The sequence below is a fragment of the Macrotis lagotis genome, chromosome 7 (assembly GCF_037893015.1).
Source record: "Macrotis lagotis isolate mMagLag1 chromosome 7, bilby.v1.9.chrom.fasta, whole genome shotgun sequence".
NCBI lineage: Eukaryota > Metazoa > Chordata > Mammalia > Peramelemorphia > Peramelidae > Macrotis > Macrotis lagotis.
The window spans coordinates 198,320,417-198,339,038 of record NC_133664.1 but is presented as its reverse complement, the minus strand read 5'-3'; the positions used below and the strand labels follow the sequence as shown (position 1 = coordinate 198,339,038).

At 35.4% G+C, this 18,622-nt stretch overlaps 1 protein-coding gene across 1 annotated transcript; it reads right to left on the bottom strand.

Moving 5' to 3' along the window:
- Positions 1-14,006: 14,006 nt before the first annotated feature.
- Positions 14,007-17,931, bottom strand: AICDA (activation induced cytidine deaminase; the record flags this gene model as incomplete). The annotated part of the gene is made up of 4 exons (XM_074195314.1): positions 14,007-14,060; positions 14,465-14,580; positions 15,107-15,377; positions 17,773-17,931. Coding segments are annotated over 4 exons (600 nt in total), but the record flags the coding sequence as incomplete, so codon positions are not given.
- Positions 17,932-18,622: the final 691 nt, after the last annotated feature.

Here is an 18,622-nt window from a genome sequence, read left to right as displayed (position 1 = left end):
TCTATTGAAGTAACTTGTCTGTTGGAATTATGATAAAAAAAAATGCAGCCCATCCCAGATACAGAGCCAATGATATCTGAACACAGACTGAAGTAATATACTTTTTTTCTCTCACTTTATTTTGCTTGAGGTTTCTCTATCATTTTGGGGGGAGAGGTTTATATTTACTTTCATAACAAGATTATTGAATAATGTGAAAAATAAATAAATCAGAACTTCTATATCCCATTGCTATGATGATGATGATGATGATGATGATTTTGTCCTTTTTTTCTTCAAGAAGTTCAAATCATCAGGGAGGTGATTACATGACATGCATGAGAATTGGATTTGAATGAAAGTGCTTTGCTAAGTCACCAGTCTCACTTTCTCCTCCAGGTCTATATGGGTCCAATGGTCAGATATGAATCAGGATTAGTTGAGATAGCCCTGGATGTGAGGCAATCAGGGTTAAGTGACTTGTCCAAGGTCACACAGTCAATATGAGTCTGTGTTCAAATTCAAGTCCTCCTGACTTCAGGGCTAGCACTCTACCCCCCTAGTCTGGAAATAGGAGTGATCAGTCCTGCACCCCAGCCCCTCATTAGAATGATCTACCTTTCGTTATAATAGTCATTCTTCCCATTAATTGTTAACCAATCATAGTTAATTGCCATCTTTAATAACACCAACTCTTCCAAAGATGTATAAGCATTGAATAAGTTCCTTGAGGTATCTTTGGCATTCAAGACCTTTTTTTATTAAGTATCCACCAGCATGATTAATTATCCAGAAATTATGTCTCTCAAACTTTTTATACATCACAACATAAATGTAGGAGTTTGGACCAATAGACTGATGCAGAAGGTAAAGTTTCATAGTAACTCCACTTGGATCACATATTTTGAACTGGAAGAAATCATAGATACCATCTACTTCAATCCCTTCTTTTTACATATGAGAAAACAGAGGGGAGGAGGATGAGAAGGGAGGGTGGAAGGAAATTATGTAACTTAAAAATATATATGCATGTGGACGAATGTTGAAAAACACTCATAACATGTAATTGGAAAAATAAATTAAAATATCAAGAAAAAATCAACATATGGGAAAATAGAGGCCCAGAGATGTAAAGAATTAAATGATATATTTGTAAAACACCTAAAAACTAACACAGTGCAAGGTGCATGATAAGCATTTAATAAATACTTATTCCTTTCCTTTCCCTTAAGTGTCTAACTGAAGATAACACTGAAGATAACTGAAGGTCAAAGAGAAAGCAACAATTTAAAATTCAGATTTTCTAATTCCAAACATACCACACTTTCTACCATATCACTTTGTCTCTCACTTTTTGGTTGCTGTTTTTGCCTCTCCTCTTAGCTTCATTTGAACAAAAGAACCTAAAGATTATAAAACACTGAGCAAAATAAAGGTCTCAGATCTGGGGAGTCCTTGACAATTTGTTGAAAGGCAACCCCTTGTATTCTGAAGGAGTTTACATTGAATACTGACAAAATTTAAGGAGAATTTTTAAACCCCCCAGTCAGAGAGAGGCTTGAGACCAAACTGATGCTCCCAATAAGTAGGAAGAAGTAGATTCAAAGATCAGCTAAAAGAACACCTATGGGGCAGCTAGGTGGCTCAGTAGGTAGAGCACTGGCCCTGGAGTCAGGAGGACCTGAGTTAAAATCCTGCCTCAGACATTTAATAATTACCTACCTGTGTGACCTTGGGCAAGTCACAACCTCATTGCCTTAAATTAGAAAATAAATAAATAAATAAATAAAAGAACACCTATAGGTGGCTTAACTGGCTGGCTAATCCCTAGAGTCTACAACTCTATTAGAAAGGAAAGCAACACATAACTAAGGTTCTGGAAAACAAAAGTTTTTTTTTTCTTGCCACAGAGAAAATAATTATTTCTTCTTATTCAGATGAATGAACATGTGAAGGGATTGTCTGTCTCCCTTATTGAAACAAGTATCTAAGTTCTAAGCTAAAACACAGAAATCATAACCTATCAATCCTTTTATGGGGAAAACTCAGTTAAAGAGGAATCCAGTTAATAGCAGAAATAAGTTCCATAACCACATGCCTACCAGAGTCCTGGACATGGCAAACTACTATATTATCTTTGCCAAGAAAACTCCAAATAGGGTTATGAAGAGTCCGACACAACTAATATGACTGAACAACCGGAGTATTGCCTAGTTATGATCATAGGATCATTGCTCCTCAATGACCATGTAAGACCCACAAGGACAGTACTCAACACAGTTTATAGACTATAAACAACATATAGCAAGAAGCAGACCAAATTGGATTAGCAACCTGAATTTGCCAGAAGCAGTGATTTTGCAGAATTAGAGGCATGAGTTGATTCTGCACATTTGTACCATAACCACATAAATAAGCTCATTAGATGGGTATAATCTTCCCAATTCTGGTATACATATTTATTAAACAATATGTCCTAAGTTTATGTATACTCTCATAAAACCTCCCCAATAAAGTTCTACCCATATGTTGAAAGTCTTCCACCAGATTTCATAATATTTGGGGTATCAATTCAGATAGGAGGCATAGAATTTTGGAACTGGAGTCAAGAAGGCCTGAGTTCAAATCTAGACTGAGATTTTAAGTAGCTATTTGATATTGTGAAAGTTATTAAACCTCATCTTGTCTCAATTTTCTCATTTGTAAAATAAAGTGGAAAAGGAAATGGCAAGCCTCTCTAGTGTCTTTAGTAAGAAAATCTCCAGTGGAGTCACAAAGACTTGGATACAACTAAAATAACAACAACATTTAGGCCCATAAGGCTTTTAATCTTCTGAATCAAATGTGATGTGTTTTTGTTTGTTGGGGTTTTTTTGCTTTTTATAATTAATAAAAATAAAAGAATCTTACATTTTCTATTCCTTTAAATCACATGACTATGAACATGCAGCATGAAGGTGAACGTGAAGTGAAAAATCATTTGCTAACACTTCTCTGTTCCCTCCTTATTTTTCATTCACCTTTGATACATGTATAGATTATTCTCATAAGAGTTTGTGAAAATGATAAAGTAGGCATATGGCTCATAGCTACTGATAACTTCTTGGTTGTCTTTTACAAGGGTGATACCTTCTACTCTTCAAGATAACAAGAAAATTGATTTCAATGTGTTTTCAAAATAGTGTCATTTTCAGCATGGATTTATTCTGTGTTTAAAAAATTGTCCAATCATTCTTAAAAATAGTATTCAACTCTTCCTTTTAAAATATATATGTGGGGGCGTGCGGGGAAGGAAGTAAGATTGGGGGGAAAATTGTAAAATTCAAATAATATCTTTAATAAAAATAAATTAAAAATAAGATAAAATATGTGTGTATATATTTAATATTTATTATATATATTTAAATTTTTCCAATTTCATGTAAAAAATTTTAACAATCATATAAAAAAATTTTGAATAACAAATTCTCTACCTCCTTTCCTCTTCCCTCCTTGAGAAGGCAAGCAACTTGATATCATTTATACATGTGAAGTCATGCAAAACATATTTCTATATTAGCCATGTTGCAAAAGAAAACATATGGGAAAAATAAAGGAAATAAAAATGTTTCAATCACTTTTATAGTTCATCAATTCTCTCTCTAGAGATGGATATTTTTCATCATAGAATCATTGTTTTTTATCAATCTAACTCTTTCACAGCTGACCATTGTTGCAATATTGCTTTTATTTGCCTTGCAAAAAAACCCTAAACATATAAGTCCTCCCAGGTTTTTTTTGAAACCATTATGGAAGGAGAAGTTCTTATTCTATTTTTTCCAACCCTGCAATCTCTAGTTCCAAGAGATTCCCTCCATGGGACATTTAGACAGACTTCACTTCTATAGGTTAAAGTTCACTTTTTGTGCAGTGCTCCTCTAACTCTGGTTTCTGTTCAAGCTCAGTTCTGCTTTACTGCTGTCTTCCCCCTCCAAGCTGCACTTTTAAAAAGTTAAAGATCCAGCTCAAATTTACAAAATAACCATAAATCATCTAATGAGCCAACACTCAATTCCTCTTCATATTCCATGAAAGAGATGATATCAAAGTCACAAGGGTGTCAATAAAGATATTCATAGCATGTACAAGAATATATCTTCAAATATATATATATATATAAATTTCTCACTTTGTAGTATAGGATTCTGGGCTATTTTACTGGTTAAGGAATAGATCTTGGAAAAAAGATCATGAAATCATAGATTTGGAGCTGGAAGAGACTTTAGAGATCAATTAATTCAACCTACTCAATTTGCAAATGTAATAGACTATTCAGAGGTGTCTTAAACCACTGGCAGGGAAAGAATTCTGTCCTTATGGAAATCCTGGTAGTCATAGACTTCATGGAACAGGAAGACTGTAGCAATCTTTTATCTAGAAGAGGTATTCTTATGGCTGTAGAGACTTTTGAATTCATCTGAGACAGAGAAGCCTGGAAAATGAGTTTGTGAGAAATGATCTTTAGACATAGAACAGAGAAAGACAGACAAGATATAAGAGGGGAGAAGCCACCTGGCATAAACAGAGAAAGACAAGCCCTCTCCCTACAAGAGAGCAGGAGAGGACAACAGTAAGAACTCAAGAGTGGGAGAACCAAGCTGTGCTAGAACAAGAGAGAAGTAAATACTTGTGGCAGCTCCATACTGGAGCCAGCTCCGACAGCAGCAAAATGACAAATAAATTGAATCAAGACCTACAACAGAAGTGGATGTGTATGAAGCTTCCAGTGCTCTCTTGTCTGCCTTTTGAAGGAATCCTTTGGAAGACTGTGGGTAAATTGTTTCTGTTCAAGGGGCTTCTGGAACTTGAGATAAACTTAAAATCTCTCTCTCTCTCTCTCTCTCTCTCTCTCTCTCTCTCTCTCTCTCTCTCTCTCTGCCTTTCTGTTTTTTTCTCTCTTCATCTGTCTCTTTTTTCTCTTTCTCCACTCCCTTGCAAATGACAGATATTTTATTCCTGGTTCTAGATCCTTTAAGTCTGTTATGATTTCAGATTTAATTTCCTTCTTTGAAAGTCTTTTTCCCTTACATAAAACTAAGATCAACCTTGCATCTTGCTTTTCTACACACATACACACACACACACACACACACACACACACACACACACACACTCTTTACAAATGATGGGAGTCAAGCAATCTAAATCTCTTTCTGAACATTAGGAATTTTCTTAACTGGCACAAAAATCCAAGTGACTTCACTAATAACTTTTTTTTTGCTTTATGAAGACTCCTTAAGCAGAGAAAGTGATCCAAGTTAGCCAAAGTACCATCTTGCCTCCAGGTTAGGAATTCTTATCCATTTTTATGCCATGGATCCCTTTGATAGTTTGGTGAAGTTTATAGACCTATTCTCAGAATAATGTTTTGATTGCATAAAATAAAATACAAGGGATTGCAAAGAGAATCAATTATATTGAAACAAAACTGTCAAAATATAGTCAAATAAAAGTTTGTCAAATATGCTGATATGTCAAATAAAATTCTTAGATTCCAAGTTAAGAACTATGCTCTAGGCTAAATATTGATGATTGATATTTGTCCTTCACTGTCTCTCATTCATCATCAGGGAGATGATGTGAATTGGATTTAAGTGAGGGGCTGCTATGCTAAGCCATCAGGCTCAGTCTCTTCTCTGTAGTCATCTGGGTCCAGTGGTCAAAAATGAATCAGGATGACTGGAGATGTCCCTGGATTTAGATTCGAGGCAATCAGGGTTAAGTGATTTTCCCAGGTTCACACAGCTAATTAAGTGTCAAATGACAAAGGTTGGATTCTAACTCCTATCCTCCTGACTCCCAGATCAGTGCTCAATCCACTGTGCAATGTAGTTGTCCATTCTAGACTAAAAGAACTCATTGTAGTAGCTGGGTGTAGTTGATTGATGTCTTGGGGCATTTAGGAGGGGCAGTGGATAGAACATCTGGCTTGGAGTCAAGAACCTTGATCAACTTGAGTTCAAAAGTGTGTGACCTTAGGCAAGTTAGTTAGCCCTGTATTAACCAATTTTTCCATATCTATAAAAGGTGCTACAAGAGGAAAATGGCAAACCACTCCAGCATCTCTGCCTTGAAAACCCCAAATAGAGTCACAGAAATTGTTGTAGCAGAGTGTGATTGATTAGATAGATCTTGGTGACTTCTCCATAAATTACAACCAACGAGAGGTCTGAGTAAAAGCAAAAAAGAAAGTTATACCTTTGGATTACCCAGAGACAAAAAAAAAAAGAAGAATCTGGGAAACAGTTCCTCCTTTCCCTTTTTCTCTTTTTAAAATAAATATTTTTTTGTTTTTTAACATTTTTTTGAATCTTAAGATCCATATTCTCTCCCTCCCTCCTCACTGAGAAGACCAGCAACATGATATCAATTATACATATGAAATCATGCAAAACTTATTTATTATCCGTGTTACAAAAAAGAAAAAGAAGAAAGACAAAAAAGATTCAGTATGCAAGAAATCTCATCAGTACCCTCTGAAGATGAATAGCATTTTTCATCATAAATTCTTCTGAATTGTCTTGAATCTTTGTCTTGATCAGAGAAGCTAGTTCTTTCACAGTTGATGATCATTAGTATATTGCTATTACTATGTGCAATTTTCTCCTTTTTGTGCTCACTTTCATTTTCCATGAGTGTGTATGTCTTCCAAAGTTGTTCTAAAAACTATCCCCTGTATTATTTTTTTTAGGTTTTTGCAAGGCAAACAGGGTTAAGTGGCTTGCCCAAGGCCCCTGTATTATTTCTTAGGGGGAAAAGTATTCCATCAAAATCATATAGCACAACTTGTTCAATTATTTCCCAATTTATTGGCATACCAATTTCCAATTCTTTGCCACTACAAAAAAGAACTGCCATAAATATTTTTGTACATATAGATTCTTTTCCTTTTTCTTTGATCTCTTTGGAATACAGACCTAGCAATAGTATTGTTGAGACAAAGGGTCTGTACAGTTTTAGAAGCTTTGGGGGCATTGTTCCAAATTGTTCTCCAAAATGGTTAAATCAGTTCACAATTCCACCAACAGTGTACTAGTGTCTCAGTTGTTCAATATTTCCCTCTATCACATCAGCCAATCTGATAGTTGTGATGGGGTACCTCAGAATTGCTTTAATTTGTATTTCTCTAATATTCAGATTTAGAATATTTTTCATGTGGCTTTAAATAGCTTTGATTTATTCTTCTGAAAACTGCCCACTCACATCATTCGGCTATTTATCAATTAAGGAATAGCTCTTATTTTTATAAATTTGACTCAGTTCCTTATATCTCCCTTTGGAGAAGTAGGTTGCCATATTTGCTCCACAGTAACACCTAGTGTCTATGCCGATAAGGAAACTGAGACACAGAGAAACCAAAATACTTTCCCAAAATCACACAAATGGTAAATAAAAAAGACATGACTAGAATTTACATCTAAAGACTGACATATGATGACTTGAAATAGCATCCAATATTATGTCCCTCCCTCATCCAGTCCATTTTCTTATGCACAGCATTCGTATACTTCCTCCCTTTAGCTTGCATACTCTTTCCCAGTCCTAGTGTTGGTCAACCATCTCATACAATCAATAGTACCCCATGATTTAGATTATCAACCATTTTTTTATTGGAATTGTATGTGAAGGAAAAAGATCTCAGTGGAGAGTCAAGGTATTGGAATTTGAAAAATCAGTGCTGTCTCCTAAGCGCTCATATACTTTGCTATGCTGGTTCTATATAGAACTTTTCAAGTATCCTTTAAGAAAATTAAAAGACTTTCTGTTAAAACCAATAAAAAAATGACTTCTAAATTCTATGTCCCTAGTGGTTTGGGAGAAAGCATTTCATGTTGAATCAAGAAACCTGTAGGCAAGCATGGACTCAAGCATTTTCTAAGTCTACTGATTCTGAAATTCACTTCTCTGAATCTAGTTTCTTCTTCTACTAATTGTAGGAAAAAATACATTCATTATTTACTTCAAAGGATTTCTGTAAACAGGGATATGGTGGAGTTATCTTCAACTAGGCTCCCAAGAGTCACCTGTTAAATTTTTACTAAGAGCATCTAACATCTCAGAAATCACAAATCCTACTGATCAATATTGCTTAATTCTTTTGATTGTCTGGATTTAAAAAAAGTGACAGAGTAAATGCTGGTAATACAAACTAAATTTAAAGGTGTATTCTGTGTACATTTTTTCCCAGAGAACTAATTGTGAATCATCTTGAAGCACAAATACCCCCCCAATAGAATGAATAAAAGTTTCTTAAGGGTGAGGGTTAAATTTGTAACTTTGATGCCTACCATTGTCCTGGTGAAAATAAAAAACATTTAGTAAATGTTGCTGAATTTAATTTAATTTAAAAACTATCTCTTTCCATTGGACCATGTTAGCATTTCTAAAATTCCTCTCACTCTTGTTCTCTTTGTATCCAATGGATGGCATTAGCTATAGATCTTAAATTTTTTTCTAAGTAAACTCTTTTATTTGGATTATTATTATTATATTTTATTTTATTTTATTTTTGTAAAGCAATGGGGTTAAGTGACTTGCCCAAGGTCACACAGCTAAATATGTATTAAGTGTTTGAGACCAGTTTTGAACTCAGGTCCTTCTGACTCCAGGGTCAGCTCTCTAGCGACTGCCCCATATTTGGATTTTCTTACCCTCTAGAAATGGAAAGGAAAAACAGCAAGTCATCACTGGGGAGAATTCATAACAAACTTCTCTTGCCCATGATCCAGACTCCACATTTAGAGATGCAAAGTCAAAGCTGCCTGTCATACGTCCCATTCCCCAGCAGAGGACTCCAGAGAAGTAATAACAATGAGCTCAGATCTATAAACAGATAACCACATAATGGTAGCTGCTTGGGGTTCTGAAGACTTCAAACACATAGTTGAGGTAATACTCAGAAGCACTCTAGAATTTTTTTCACTGCCTCAGAGTCACTCTCCCCAATCTGTCAAAGATAATCAATTGCCAATATCTTTGTCAACTGTGATTCCAAAATATCCCTTTCTCCAAAAAGTCACCAGTCTAGTTCAGATTTTCATTACTTTTCCTTAGATTTATTGCAATAACCTCCTAATTCATCCTCATGCTTCCATTCTTTCTCTTTTTTCTCCAGTTCAACTTCCTCATAAAGTGCTATTGCTAAGAACCATGCCATTCTCCTGCTTAATGAGCTCCTGTGGCTCCCTGTTGCTTCCAGCATCAAGGGCTTGCATCTAAAACCCTTCACAACCTTTGCTTTCAGTCTTCCTAGAGTTATTACACATTGCTTCCCTTCACGCACTCTATGGTTCAGCCAAACTGGCTTTCCTCTTATGTTTGCTATCCCATTTGTGAACTGCTCTAAGTTTTCCTCATTAGATTATGCTGCCTCCTCAATTCTACATCTTTAAATTCATAGCTTTCTTCAATGCGCAGATTAAGCATTATTTCCAACATGAAATGTTTCCCCACTCTTCTATTCTAGTGTATCTCAACCCACAAAATTACATTATACGTACTTTGCATATATTTCATTTATGCATTTATTTATTTAGTTAGTTTTAGTTTTTGCAAGGCAGTGAGGTTAAGTGGCTTGCCCAAGTCCACACAGGTAATTATTAAGTGTCTGCGGCCAGATTTGAACTCAGGTACTCCTTGGGTTGGTGCTCTATCCACTGCATCACCTAGTTGCCCCTATTTATACATTTATTTATAAAAATTATTTTCTTTGATAAAAGTAAGCTCTTTAAGGGTAGACATTTTTTTCACCAGTGTCTTTGTGACCTCAGAATCTAGTAGGATTCCAAGCACATAAAAGGTGCTTATTAAGAATTTATTGACTAATTGAATGATTGATTGATTGCTAGGGCAGAGGACCTCCCAGGTATTCTGAGTTAGGATGAATTGTTTATGTACCTCTAGCTTTGGGATTCCTCACAAATCAAACACAGATCAAGCAGGATACCTACATAATGTCCTGCCCATCAAGGCTTCTCTCAACCTCACCATGATTGAATGATGTGAAATTATTTCTAAAGCACTTCTGGGATACTACTAAAATCCTGCTTAGAATCAAATTTGCTGGCAGCAGAATAGATATGCCACTCTCCAAAGGGAAAAGAAATAGTGACCAACTATTCCAGCTCCTTCTGAACCCTAAATAAGGACTTACCAGGTGTGCTGGTCTGGTAGAAAAGTTTTTGGAGAGCTTGACAACATCCATTTTATAATGACTTGGTCATAGTGGACATGACCACCAACCTGGCCACATTTGTTCAGGTTTTGTATGTTCATGAAGTTTGTCTTGTGGCTGGCAGTCTATTATTATTCACTTTCTAAGAACAAGTTGTGTGCAAAGGGAAGGAAATCAGTTCATAATTTCACCCTGTCAAGTATTAATTAGCTCATCTTCCACCATAAATAAGGGAGCAGAAAGTTTCAACATTAACTTTATTCCACAGGATCAGTTCCTATGACCTATCTATTCCTTACTCTAAATATTAAACTGTCTGAGTGTTGGATGCCCCAGCTATGGAGTGACAACCTGAAATAAAGAAGACTAATAAAGGAGCAACATCAAGGGTTTTTCATAGTGACAAGGAAATCGTGATTCTGACCAGCATGGAGCACTGAAGAATTGTAGTGTTAGAAAGAGGGAAAAAGAGTAGGGTTTAAATACATTACAAAAAGAGGGAGTATCATGGAAGGCACAGCCTCTCAAAGCTGTTACATAAGTTGTTTTACAAAGTAACTGAAAATCCATATAGAAGATTGGAAAAGCTCAGGAAGTGACATCTGGTTTGAACACCAGATGCATCAATGTAGAATTTCTAGAGAAACCACAAGATTCCACCAATCAGAATAGATTTGAACCTGCTCTAACTATGGGGCCAGAATCAGAATTGTCCCTCTGATGACTGCATTAAAAAAGGAGGACTTAAGAAATTTTTTTAGGGGCAGTTAGGTGGTGCAGGGCCTCAGACACTTACTAATTACCTAGCTGTATGACCTTGGGCAAATCACTAAACCCCACTATCTTTCATAAAAAAACTTTAAAAAAAAGAATTTTTTAATATTATGGACTCAGTGTTCATGGTATAGTCTCCAAAAGTGGCTACAACAGCCTCCATCCAATTCCCAGTTTTCACCAATATTATTATTATTATTATTATTATTATTATTATTATTATTATTATTATTATTATTCCATCTCTGAATTATCAATTATAAGCCAAGTTTGGACTTATACTGTCATCTAAATCCCATTACCCTTAAGAATATTTGGCAAGATTCTAAATCCCTCCCCAATCAATTAATCAATATTCTATCAATGCACACCAACAATGATAATAATTCATGTTTATAGAGCACTAAAGGAGAGGTAGGAAGCAGAATATGCCAGGTCAATCAAACTTCTACCACTCCTTTCAATGCTACCTTCCCTTCAACTTGATAGACAAACCCAGAACCTGAGTCCAAGATCCCAAAGAATACACCCTACCCTAACCACTAGCTCTTCTACCAGGCTTAAAAACATTTTCAGGCAAGCAAATCTAGTGAAAATGTGACTTGGCAACTACTTTCAACTTGTCTTCATAGAAACTAGACCTCCATGCTGTTTCCTGGCTCTCTCCTAACTATTCTGTTACTAAGTCCAACATTCTCATTCCCCACCATGAATATTATTACCTTGTATTCAAACTCTGGGTTCTCCAGCTCTAAAAGGGGAGTTTCACCTTATCTTGCTCCAAATCATGTCTCCATATCACTTCCCTGTCATCTCCATACTTTGCCAACAAGAACAAATCTTTCCTTCATTTTATATGTTGACTTCTCCCATTAGAATGTAAGCTTCTTAAGGTCAAGGGCTCTCTTGCTTGCTTGTATTTGTATCCTCACTTAGCACAATGTCTTACATGTACTAAGTGCTTAATAAATTATTTATCTATCTAATCTATCTGTCCATCCACCCATCCATCAGGCTATCTATCCAATTATTAATCAGTCTCTCTATCTTATCTTTCATCTATATACCTATTCATTAATCTATCAATTGATCTATATGTCTAATCTATTCATCCATCTGCCCATTTATCAGTCTATCCAACTATCCATCAGTCTATTTTATCTATCATCTATGTACCTATTCATCAGTCTATCTCTCATCTATCTGTCCATTCAACCATCTATCTCTCTTTAGCAGCCCCAGCAACTGAATTCAAGAAAAGAAAGTTCTCATCACCAAAGTCCTAAACACTATCAGAAGCACTTCACTGCAGAAATTGATATTATTTTTATTAATAGAAATGACCTTAAAGAATATGAATTTCCAGGGCTGCTAGGTGGCATAGTGGATAGAACACTGGCCCTGGAGTCAGGAGTATCTGAGTTCAAATCTGGCCTCAGACACTTAATAATTATCTACCTGTGTGGCCTTGGGCAAGACACAACCCCATTGCCTTGCAAAAAAAAAAAGAAAATAAAAAAGAATATGAATTTCCATATGCTTTACTGGTGCACCCTGAGGACCACCAGGCCTTTCCATCTGACTTGCAGCTGAAGCAAGGACTTTTGTCTCACTCAGTATTGTCTGACATATATTCTACTGTGTATACTTTCTCTGATTTCTGGTTTCTATGAATTGGATGAATGGTGTTCATTACTATTCTCTATGCATGTTCATTGTGGAATTGGTAACAGATGGAAAAGGAGTCAAGCCTGAGATATTAATCTTGGGTTCTCCTCTTTTCCCACAAAATAACAAAGCAAAAAGAAGTTAGACAGAATCTGATCATAGCCCCAAGGCAAAAATTTTTTTAAGAGTGAAGATAGATCTACTTCTTTTCCAGTACTTCCTCTCTTTAAAGAGTGATGGTTTCTAGCCCCAACCCCCAGTTGGCCCTCCTGACAAGAATGAAAGTTTCACTTGGAGAAAGATTTGGGGAGAAAAGACTAGAAATGTTTTTTCTACCTCCTTTTGAGCCACACACAGAAACAATACTACACCATAGATCAACCTTACTATACATGTAAGACCCATCCCATTCACATTCCTTTCATACAGGCACCATTTTGCTACAAATATAATTGGGAGATATATAACAAAATAATGAAGTTCAGTAGAACATGGATAATGTTAATATGTGGTTTTCTAAATCAATATGCAGTCTGGGAGGGATCCATAAGATAGTTTAGTGACACTTGTTTCTATTTGAGTTTGACACCTTTGATTTAAACTGAATACCTTGTTAAGAGAAATTTTTTATTTCCTAGGAATTCATTTGTTAAGAGAATCACTGAATTTTGATTGCTTAAGAGATCTCAGAAACTACATTTTGGTTCAACATTTTCTGAATGCTAAAGCTATTTAGTATTTGCTTAGATTTGCTTAAACAAATCTTTGAAGTACTAAGTGACTTCAATACATAAAAATACTTTATTTACAAACAAAAATAGGCATCTGATAAAGCTAAAATACAGCACTGCACAGATATTAATGCTTTGAAAAGAAGGTTTAAGGTTAGAGTTAATAAACCTTTCTCATAGAGAGGTGGTATTTAACATGGTCTGGAAAAGTAGTGTCCCTTCAACAATCTGCCTTCATTGGAGTCTGAAACATGTTTTCAAGACAAAAGGTTAAAAGGAGCATCAATGAAATCATTGAAAATTCTCAAAGCTGATGTTACCAGGGTGGTAGATCTTGGTAAGTGAATTCATTCACCAGTTCAAGAATCTTCTAGGAGCTTGAAGGAATAGGATTGAGGGAGGAGGAGAAATAGTAATGAATAGAATTTTGTGGTCCTGTTCATGAAATATATATATCCTCTTCTCAAGACATATAAAGGGATCCAAAGTCGCTTTTCTTCTGAATTCATAAAAATCATAGGGGAAAGGAAAGGAAAAATGGTTAAAAGTGCCAATTTAGGAATAGAAAGGAAAGGTAGAGGGAGGGAGATTTCATTGTCTCTAGAGTCATGTCACTCTGTGTGATCTTTCTGAAGTTGGTATCAAAGTCCCAGAGTACGGAAGGCATCTCTTAAATCATCAATCTCATATAGTGGCTGTAAAAGGAGAAAAAGAGAATTGAAGGGTGAATGGTCTAGGATGCAAACTTTGAGAGGAAGTTGAAAGGGATGAATAGATTAAAAGAATGAGATCAAAGAAGATTAAAAAGATACAGTCAGAAAAATGGAGATGAGATAAAGATAATTACACAGACGTATAGGACTGAAAGATGATTTTTTTAAAAAAGGAAAAACTTTAAAAGAAGATCAGAGGAGAAAGGAAATAAAAGATGATCAAGAAGTAACATAGATTATTAAGAAATGCAAGAAAGAAAAATAAAGAAGAAATAAAGAATAAGAAAGGGGAATAAATAAATGTTTTCAGAGAAAGAGGTGAATAATCAAAAAGAGAGTAGGAAAAAGTGACTCAAAAGAAGCTGAGGAGCTAGAAAGTCTCTTACCAAAAGGATACGCCGGAGTTGTCTAGCCAGACGAACAGAATTTTCATGCAATCCTTCCCAGGCTTTGAAGGTCCTCTCTCTATTTTCCACAAAGGTGTTCCAGCAATAAAAGTAATCTTAGGTGAAGAGGGGGAAAAAGTCACATCCTAAGTCAAAGTGGAGAAAAGAAACCATATTCTCTGTCGAAAGGATAATTTCATTGTTTATAATTATTATACTTTTTTTCTTTATATGGCAAGTTTGACACACTTATACACATACTACCACACCCCACCAAAGATATCGTAAGCACTGCATTTTATACAAGAGGAAACAGATTAAATAATCTGCTCAAAGTCAAATAAATAGCAACTAATTCCAAATCCATCCAATATTATTTCTAACATAATATTCATTTCTGTGTTCTATGATATTGATCTATTACCTATATCTATAAAATAGATATTTATCTCATGCCTTTAACAGTCTTCTTATAACTTTCTAATTCTAATCTTTGCCCCTAAAGTCAAATTATAACCCAAATTTTAAAACCTTCCCCTTAAATCTATCCTTATCTCAATGTCTTTTCTTAATTCAAATTCTTAATACCCTCCATTTCCTACACCTGATTGACCTAACTGCTATATCGTCATTAATCCTGACCTTTGAAAGTCATGATAGCAATTTGAACCCCAGCCCGGTGCAAACGTCGAAGTCCCTCTGGCTCAGCTTTTTTGTCCTCACAGAAGTAGAGACGGGCAGTGAAGATTCGAAGACTTAGGTTAGGGTAGCAACGAAGGAAATTGGCCACATGTCGGGCACAATCATAGCAGGGACTCCAAGAAGTGAACCATGTTACTCTATAGCATCGACTAGGATCAAGGTCCCAGGCAGAGATGTATCTAAGAAAAATCAGTTCTACATGGCATCCATTCTAAAGACAGAAGACAAAGGAAGAGAAAAGTATTAGAAGATACTGATTGGCTATTTTGAGATGAAGTTAGAGGGAGTGGAGGGTAAAAAGAAAAATGTTACTATATTACAAAGCATATTTGAACATTTGATTTATTGGAATTAAAACACTTTCTGAGGCTGCAGAAGAGCAGTAAAGTAATGTAGTTCTTAGAAACAGTCTAGTATTTGGTTATATTGAAAATCTACCTAGACTATTTTGTTTAGTGGTACATTCAATAAAATCCTTTGACTTCCCATTATCCCTAGGCTCAAACACGAAGTGCTTTGTTTGGATTTTCAAACCTTTCACAACCTCACTAACCAACTAATGTCCAACCTTATTACTACTCCCATTTACATATTCTACAGTTTAGCCAAATTAGCCTACTTGCTGCATTTCACACACAATAAGCCATCATGGGTCTCCCTCTCTTTGTATAGTCATCCCCCATATTTGGAATGCACTTCCTTTTCTTCACTGTCTCTTGCTAGTTGTTTTTTCAATCATATCCAATTCTTTGTGATCTCCTTTGAGGTTTTCTTGGCAAAGATAAAGGAGTATTTTGCCATTTCCTTCTCTAAAGAAGGAAATTGAGGCAAACAGTATTAAGTGACTTGCCCAGGGTCACAGTTAATAAGTGCTTGAGGCAGAATTTGAACTAGGACATGAGAATTTCAGATTCCAAACCCAGTGTTCCATCCACTAAGCCACCTAGCTATCTGTCTTCACCTCTACCTCCTAGAATTTTTGGTTGGCTTCCTGACTCAGTTCAAGAACTATCTTCAACATACTGATGCCCATCTCCTAGTATCCACCTCCTAAAATTACTTTTTGTGTTCATTATATATATATATATATATATATATATATATATATATATATTTGTATATATTTAGGTCTGAGGTGTCACATACATGGCTGCATGAGACTTATAACACCCCCAGGTGTGAAACAAATCAGATGATGAAGGTATAATTGAAAAATAAAATAAATTAAAATGCAATAAAACATCGATAATATTACTATGTAGTTCTCTAAGTTAATATGTAGACTACAGGAATCCCTACATAAGGGGATTTCTATTTGAGTTTGACACTACTGATCTTGGCAACTTTTAAGATTTAAGAAAAAGAAGTTTCTTCTTCTTGGAAGTCTCAATATCATTGAACTCAGGTCCAGTCTATATATAATTTATATATGTACAGACAACATAGACTTTTTCTACTATGACCTTCTCTCTGGGAGTTTACTCCACCCCTGGACTTCACCCATTAAAAGTACCTTTTGATTGGTCGATTCCTCCCAGAACTTGCCTAGTATGACATAGTAGAAAGAGATCTAGGTTTGAGGTTAGACAGAACTGAGTTCAAGTTCTTTCTTTGATATGTACTTGCTGCATGACCCTGAGAAAATCATTTAACTGTTCAGAGTCCCCAGACAAAGCTCTAAGACTATAAGTTTCAGAGAAGATGTCAACATGCATTGGAAAAAGCAGAATTAATAATCAGGATGTTCCTATGCCAATAAAAATACAGGTCTAGTCCCATTCCACATTTTTAATATACTCATATGTATGTATCTCCTTCCTGAGGTCTAAATCTTTCTTGTCCCAGCACAGTTTCAGGGACATAGTAGATATTCAATAAATAATAATAGGTAGCAATTATGTAGCACTTTACTGTTTAAAAGCACTTTTACAAATATTTTAGTCTCATTTTAGCTTCAGGAAAATCCGGGGAGGTAGATGCTATCATTATCCCCATTTTACAGATGAGAAAATTGAGGCAGAGATTAAGTGACTTGCTCAGAGTTACACAGCTAGTAAGTAAATAACTAAACTCAGGTCTTCTTAAATCTTTTAAGAAATGGAGCTCAATTCAATGTGCCTCTTAGCTGCCCAATATTTGATTTTTGTTTGTTTTCTTTTTTAATATTTTATTTTTCAATTACATGCAAAGATAGTTTTCAATATTCATCTTTTTGTAAGTTTTTGAGTTCCACAATTTTCTATTCTCCCTTTCCTCCCTCCTCCCTATGGCAGCAAGTAATCAGATATAGGGTATATATGTATAATTGTGCTTAACACCAATTGATTGATAGATTGTAAGGGTAATCTCTGGGCAAAGTGGAAAAACAAAGAGGGTGAAAACATATGTTACATGATAAAGCTATGGGGGTATGGGTGGTGATACATAATAAGAGAATTGGTTGATTATGTAAGTATGTGGTAAATGGTTGATAAGGAGGAGAATAGGTAGTTAGTTAAAATAAATGTAACCAGAGCTGAAGAAGAAAGTGAACAAATCCCAAAGATCAAATGAATGGGCCATTAGCTGGTTTGGCTCTAAACAGGGAATTGTACACTAACTGATACCTTGTTGCGAAGGTAGCCAAAGTCCAGTGAGAAGGAGGTGGCACTATCCCGACGTTTCACAACATAGCAGAGGTAGGTTTCATGACGACCCTTAGCCCATCTTACATTTTTGAAGTGGTAGAGGAATTTACTTTTATTCATTAAGAGGCTGTGGACAAAAAGGAAAAGGAAAAAGAAATTTTAAAAGTTTGTCTTTCTCTGCAGTTCCTGTAGACATCAATTCAGTTTAGAGTCACTCACCACAGGGGTCATATTTGAGGAAATATTATTATTATTATTATTACTATTAGGAAATACTATTGCCCCTTTGCTATAGGCTTGAGACTGACACTGGCTGATCAAGAACATTGAACAACTAGTATTTAGTTCACTTGGAAAGTAAAATCTCTTCAGAAATTGTCTGATTCTTCAGATCTAGGAGGGATCTGGAGGGACCTATTATATTAGGAGGTAGAATCATAGAAGTTCTGTAACTTAGTAGCTTCTCCATAAGCATACAATAAGTATGTTTTTTGAATTATATTCATTTACCTCACATCCTCTTCTTTTCATTTATATCCTCTAAAAAAATACTTGCTTTTCTCAGGAATCACAGAAGTGAATTTTCTGGTCGCATTTTCCCCCCTTCACAATCAACAGAACTTTAGCACCTTCTCCTCAGAATGTCATATTTGATTTAATTAAACATTATGAACTCAAAGGGAATTATTTTATTTCTCTTGATCCTATAATAAACCAACTGTACCTCTATCAAGTATAAAGATTTATAATAGGTCAAATGTACTAAATATTTGTAAGTATATCAATATAATAAGCAACAGTAATGGTGATATTGATGGGATGGGAAGGA